This window comes from Phalangium opilio, unplaced genomic scaffold (assembly GCF_054372755.1).
Source record: "Phalangium opilio isolate 3A_F unplaced genomic scaffold, DU_Popi_V2 ptg000082l_1, whole genome shotgun sequence".
NCBI classification, from domain to species: domain Eukaryota; kingdom Metazoa; phylum Arthropoda; class Arachnida; order Opiliones; family Phalangiidae; genus Phalangium; species Phalangium opilio.
In genome coordinates, this window is record NW_028324189.1 from 1,568,038 (window position 1) to 1,573,982 (window position 5,945).

The following is a 5,945-nucleotide window of genomic DNA, read 5'->3' on the forward strand; positions in this document are numbered from 1 at the left end:
AAAAGTTGCAACTTTTCTCAAAGCCTTGTCCCCTCCCCCCCCCAATCTACCGAAACTTAATGGAATTTATTAAAAATCATAAAAATAATTAAAAACAATAAATACAAGCAAGCTAGTGGTGGAGAATTAATGTACAAAATTTATTAAGCATATTCTAACAATCAATCACTTTTACAAGAAACAGAAACAGTGGTTGGAGCGTGTAATTTACTAATTAATCTTCCGTTAACAGCCAGGGTAACGGGAGACGAGAGACGAATATTAGTAAATTCCAGCTTCTAAAATGGGAAAATTATGAATTAAACACTTAATACACATAATAAAATACCTAATAAACACCCTTGATTATGCAAATCACCTTATCATCACGCGAAACTGACACATTTTGTACAAATGGGTCAGGAATTGCTACAGAATCTGCAATAACAACCCCCTTTCCCATCCGCTTGGTTATATACAGATACTGACACGCAAGTTTCCTCCTCGTCAATCATGCAAAAAGTACTGCAAAAGAATAAGTAAAAAAAGATTGGTTGAAAACATTTTTATTGCATTTTTTTGCAAAACATCCATAAAATTCAAAGGTTATCGCAACAATAAATAGAAAAGTAACAAAGACTAACAAATGGAACTGGGTTTGGTATGTGACAGACAACTTTCCCAAGGATTACCACACCAGGGTTGGCACCTTCTTTAAGCTGAGATATGTTTTTCTTTTCTCTCACTTTGACATCAGTGTTAGCAGCGGTACTAGAGCTAAATTTAGTTCCATATGGTCCAATATGATGAGGTTTGATGCTTTTAATCATACTACGAAGCTGTCTGGCTTTCAGACAACCTTTCCGCTTTGTCATGGTACTAATTTGTTCCAAGTAACGAAGTAGTTCTTTAGATTTATCATCTGGTTCTGACCAAAGTGGGTCATAAGCCGTAGCTCTTTTATAAGCATCTAATGCCTCTTGATATGATCCTTCGTATCTTAATGCCTTGTAAATGATAAAATATAACAACTTTCATTGGAAAAATAGCCAGAACTCATCCTGATTTACATTTAAATCAAGCTACCGTAAGATAAAGGCATTTTTACTTATGGTAGCTTGATTTAAATGTAAATCAGGATGAGTTTTGGCTATTTTATCTTCTAACTAATAGGCCTAGTAAATTATTAAAATTAGAAATAGACAAGTATAAATAATTAAAAAGTGGTGTTTATTTCATATTATGGTTAACTTAAAAAGGAGGCTTACAGCTTTAGTATAGGCTTGCACGCTTTGTTTTAATATTTTGGAATTTTGATTAGCTAAAAAAAATTAATTGAGATTGGCATTCGCGATGCAGTACCATGAAAGTCCATCACTCATGTCTAGTTGCAAAGCTTCTTTCGCGATTTCTAAACTTTGGTGAATATTTTTCAATTTCTCTTCGGGTGTCAATCCGAGTTGCCTCAAAATCATTGATAAAGATTGGAGGGAAACTTTATTTCTTTTAAAGTTAAATAAATTATGATTGCAATAAAGAATCAAAGAAAAACAAATTCAGGGTTGCCACAGAATTTTCAGAACCAAATTCCCTGACTTTTCCAGGTTTTCCCTGACCTTTTTCTGAGATTTTCCCTGACCTTTTTAGGCCAAAAGTGTAAATGTTTATAGCAGTTTTAAGTGCTTCTAATTAAATAAACTCGATCTACATTAAGTTTTCCAATGTATTTATTTGTTGCACCAAAATGAATAAGAAATATTTTAATTAACAGTCTAAGAGATGTTTTTAAAGGCATTTACTTTATAAAAACAATTTCAGACATTTTGAATTATTACTCCGGAGTTTTCTGTGTTAAGAGAGGGTAAGGAGAAACTTTCATTACTCTTTCAATAAAGACTTATCCCCAGAAATTTTACCCACCAAAATCAAATTCCCTGACTTTGCTGAAATTTTTAAAATTCCCTGACTTTTCCCTGATCTTTTGGGCCCATTTTTAAATTCCCTGACTATTCCAGGTTTTCCCTGACCCATGGCAACCATGAAATTGGTTTTTTGATTTTTCCTTAGACTAAGAGAATGATCAAAACTTTTGTTTCTTTCTTAAAATTTTTAAAGTTAGAAAAAATGTGTTTGTAATAATAAATCTTTCTTAGACTAAGAAGTGTTACTTATTGGATTCGAAAGAGTTCCTGAATTTTTATTTTTTGTTCTAATTTCTGTTTGTTTCTTTGATGTACCTTATGCTTTTGGGGGGTTGCACACAAGCCGATTTGGCTTAGCGACCAGGGCTCTACATAAGGATATTTTTTTTAGTAGTCAGCCTGACTAGTGAGCCCCCCTATCCCAATTTTTTTTAGTAGTCACTGACTAGTGAGACGCATGGTTTACGAATACTTGGGACATTTTTTTAACTAGTCAAGTTGACTAGTGAACCCCCAGATTTCGATTTATTTTAGTAGTCAAGGCATTTTTCTTAGTAGTCAAATGCCTTGACTAGTGCCTTATGTAGAGCCCTGTTAGCGACCCGATCCCTCGGTTCGAAATAAATAAATAAATAAATATTTGGGGCATTTTTTCAAAAACGCATGCCACACAGGCACACCTTGGTATTAAGCCTTGGTTCTTACCTTTGATTCTGTCATTTCTGCTCAGTTTTCGATGTAAACGTATTAGTTATTAAGTATGACCGAACTATAGAGTTTATATGAATATAAAGTTGTCATAAGATCGTTTTAATTAACTCAATTAATTACTTTAAATTACAATTTTACTATTTTGACAAGCCCACATAATGTAAATGACAGATAAGAAAAAGCAGACGAACCGAACGTTACAAATTGCTAGCGCCACCAGCGGGCAGAATTATAAGCTTCAGATAATAGCTAGACTGCAGACTTAGAAATAAGGATAATTTTTAAACTAGTCCTTGGGACCAGTGACCCCCCCTAGTGTCCTAAATAATAAACTGGTCTCCGGAGTGGTCCCAGCCTTTGTTCTCCTATAGATTTGCAATTAATAAACTGGTCCCGAGGACCAGTAACCCCCACTCTTTGAATTGGCCTTATTCCTGATCAACGCCACCGAGGGGTAGCGGCGACTTTTGGAACTATAATAATACGGTAGCCAATTACAGGTGGCGGTGGAGTCGATGGACTCTGATGGAGATCTGTTATTTTCTATGTTTTGTTGATCTTTCCGAATCATGTGAATAGCCAAGGCTTAACGAGCGATATGGTTTCAAAAGTATTAAAAGTTGATTTTACCTTTCTTATTCTGTCTAATATTATGAAATAAGACTTTCGGAGTAAGTTTTCATTCTGTTTTGGTCTATTTGGAGATTATTAGGTCAATAATAATTAGTTAAAACATGTTTTTTTGAAGTTGAAGCGGTAATAATCAAAACATAGAAAATAACAGATCTCCATCAGAGTACATCGACTCCACCGCCACCTGTAATTGGCTACCGTATTATTATAGTTCCAAAAGTCGCCGCTACGCCTCGGTGGCGTTGATCAGGAATAAGGCCAATTAAAAAACTAGTCCAAGCAATTAATAAACTGGTTTTGGACCAGTGGACGTGTGCTATTTCTAAGTCTGAGCTAGAGTGGCCTTTGCGTTAACCTGCCTATTGGGGTACGTGCTTCTGCTTATAGAGTGCTGTCAGAAGCGCCGGTGTGACGTCACCCATGCTGTTTTCCCATAAAGAAAAAACGGTAACTGTCATGGCCACCCATTGCTAAACGCAGATTCGTGACGTTTAACCTTGGAAATGACGTCACAACTAACAGCACTCTATCAGCTCCGAGCTTCGGACTGAAGAGCCCCTTTCATTTCCGTTTTCCATTGAGTATTTTTACTGTATTGATAGGGAGGAGTTGCCTTAAGATTGAATTGAAACGTTGTTAGATCTTGAAATATTGCTCCATGGTGGTAGAGTACTTACTACTTAGTACTTACTTAGTCCATTCCTATGAACTTTCTTGCCTGCAGCGCAGCCTCCAGAGTCGTCTGTCAAATTTGTCGACTGCATCTTCAACATAGTCGGTGAATTAAATTAATTTCCCTAATCCAGTGGGTTGAATATAAAGTTTAATTTGATTACGAAGTAATTATATTGATTTTTGTACATTGAGGATTGAATTACGTACAGCATGGTAAGCCGTTTTTTTCAGCCACTTAGATAATTGTCAGTATCAAATAATTTGAAAGGAGGATTTTATTCTCTTTAAGCTTTTCTACTCATTTTTCAAGTCATTAGTTGGCAAAGACGTTGTGGTAGAGTTGAAAAATGACCTCAGGTAAATGATCCTGATGTATTGCCTCCCCTTTTCAACTAATACGTTGACCCTTAGCTGATCAAGGCTTATACTTATCTTTATTCTTCCATCTTTGGTTGCATTTCTATAATCTTTACAATAGCATTTGTGGAACATTGCATTCTGTTGACCAGTACCTCAATATTAAATTAACTGATATCAATGTTACGGATCCTGAAAAATATCCACACATGGTAAAAATATTTAACCATGCAAATTGGATTAGTTCCATAAAATAATTGAAATAATTTTCAGCTTTCAGTCAAAAATTGTTTCATAAGGGGTTCAGTTGTTCGTTATGTTCAACTACCTGCGGATGAAGTTGATACTCAATTGTTGCAAGATGCTGCTAGAAAAGAAGCGGTGCAAAGCAAACAATAATAAAAAAAAAACTAAAAAAAAAAAACAAATCATCTGTAAATTTTGCATATTTTTTATTAAAATACATAAAATGCTACAATAAATAATTGAATATCTCTGAATTATAGACATTTATTTATTCTTTCTCTATCACTTCTATACATGTCATATCTGTAGATGGAAACTTTAACACTTTTTCACCTTTAGCTTCTAATATATCTTCAATGTTCCTATTAAACAATTAAAATTATGTTAAATTTTTTTTTATATATATATAATTATATGCCTCACCTTTTTTCACCCATATCTGTAAACCAGTTTAAATTATCAGCAATTAAATGCCTATTATTGCAACCATGGCAAGTAACTATTACAACACCTTTCTCATAGGCTAGTTTAGATATAAACTTAGTTACTCTGACATTACACACTTTACAAGTAAAGGCCAAGTATTTCTTGCTTTGAATTTGTACAAATTCTACACTATTAGTTGGGGGTGTAACGTCCGAACTACAGTAACGATTTTGCATAAAGTTCGTGACCCTTAAACTACAGGGTAAAGGACCCTTGGAGCTGAGTATGCTTAGGCCTAATCTGATTTTCGAATAATTTACATTTTGAAATAAATTTCTGGTACAGTTCAAACTATTACCACCACGAAATTTGTGAAATCCAGACAAAAATAATCTCGCCCTGACGTTCATTTTGCGTTTTTAATTAGAGAAACTTTAAAAATTTCGTTCTATTCAATTTTTTTTTTTTTTTTTTTTTTTTGAGGTTTCAATGCGATAGGGTCTATGGACCGCGGCAAGGATGTGATTATTCAGGTTTCAGTAGGAGTGTAAGCAGGGGAAGGAAATGAGGTTTACTTGGGAGGTGACGGGCGGGGTGTGGGGGTCAAGTCACCTCCGGCGGACACGGGGCAGTCGGCACCTATAGGGTAGGATCGCCGACATGTGTCGTATTCCCTCAAACTTTGCCGCCCAGTAGCTTGGCTTACAGGAGTGCGCCACACTCCCGGCCTTCTATTCAATTTCGTATGTCACTCATACGCTACTATGGAGTCCATTTTGGTTCAAAGTTCATCGACACCAACTTCAGTTCTAAGCTCCACCCCCTTGCTCATCGTTATCCAATGAAAAGTTGCGTTTACAAGTTGGGGAAGTATAAATATCACTATTTCACATTAGTCTTCGGATTATCATGGTGGAAGAATACTACGGACAGTTATTTTCTATAGTTATCGGCGTATTTTGGGTGAAGCCAAACCCGATAGTTGACAAGGGAGAG

At 35.4% G+C, this 5,945-nt stretch overlaps 3 protein-coding genes across 6 annotated transcripts; 1 reads left to right on the forward strand and 2 right to left on the reverse strand.

The window, feature by feature from the left end:
* Positions 1-113: 113 nt before the first annotated feature.
* LOC149650770 (tetratricopeptide repeat protein 5-like) lies at positions 114-2,857 on the reverse strand. 4 transcript variants are annotated; one of them, XR_016370955.1, is made up of 4 exons: positions 2,607-2,847; positions 624-986; positions 359-504; positions 114-278 (listed from the first exon to the last, which is right to left on the reverse strand). XR_016370955.1 is itself a non-coding variant. In XM_089847397.1 (3 exons), exons 1-3 carry the CDS (start codon positions 2,619-2,621, stop codon positions 487-489), a joined length of 396 nt encoding a protein of 131 aa, XP_089703523.1. In that variant the 5' UTR covers positions 2,622-2,848; the 3' UTR covers positions 114-486. The 4 variants fall into 4 exon arrangements, 3 of the variants coding, with proteins under 3 accessions (XP_089703523.1, XP_089703522.1, XP_089703521.1); XM_089847397.1 differs by having other exon boundaries at positions 114-504; positions 2,607-2,848; XM_089847396.1 differs by lacking the exons at positions 114-278; positions 359-504 and adding an exon at positions 1,342-1,395 and having other exon boundaries at positions 530-986; positions 2,607-2,857.
* A 1,018-nt stretch (positions 2,858-3,875) lies between these two features.
* LOC149650771 (U6 snRNA-associated Sm-like protein LSm2) lies at positions 3,876-4,777 on the forward strand. Its single transcript, XM_089847398.1, has 4 exons — positions 3,876-4,133; positions 4,210-4,277; positions 4,399-4,489; positions 4,551-4,777. The coding sequence occupies exons 1-4, from the start codon at positions 4,131-4,133 to the stop codon at positions 4,674-4,676; spliced, it is 288 nt and encodes a 95-aa protein (XP_089703524.1). The 5' UTR covers positions 3,876-4,130; the 3' UTR covers positions 4,677-4,777.
* On the reverse strand, positions 4,713-5,402 carry LOC149650772 (DNL-type zinc finger protein-like). Its single transcript, XM_089847392.1, has 2 exons — positions 4,947-5,402; positions 4,713-4,885 (listed from the first exon to the last, which is right to left on the reverse strand). The coding sequence occupies exons 1-2, from the start codon at positions 5,357-5,359 to the stop codon at positions 4,792-4,794; spliced, it is 507 nt and encodes a 168-aa protein (XP_089703518.1). The 5' UTR covers positions 5,360-5,402; the 3' UTR covers positions 4,713-4,791.
* Positions 5,403-5,945: the final 543 nt, after the last annotated feature.

Excerpts from the sequence above, each read along its gene's own strand:
- LOC149650771 (XM_089847398.1), top strand. Across the intron at positions 4,278-4,398 it reads GAGTTGAAAAATGACCTCAG|CATTTGTGGAACATTGCATT; the intron begins GTAAATGATCCT and ends TCTTTACAATAG. Across the intron at positions 4,490-4,550 it reads CTGAAAAATATCCACACATG|CTTTCAGTCAAAAATTGTTT; the intron begins GTAAAAATATTT and ends AATAATTTTCAG.
- LOC149650772 (XM_089847392.1), bottom strand. The coding sequence starts at position 5,359 with ATGAACGTCAGGGCGAGATTATTTTTGTCTGGATTTCACAAATTTCGT. Across the intron at positions 4,886-4,946 it reads ACAGATATGGGTGAAAAAAG|GAACATTGAAGATATATTAG; the intron begins GTGAGGCATATA and ends ATTGTTTAATAG.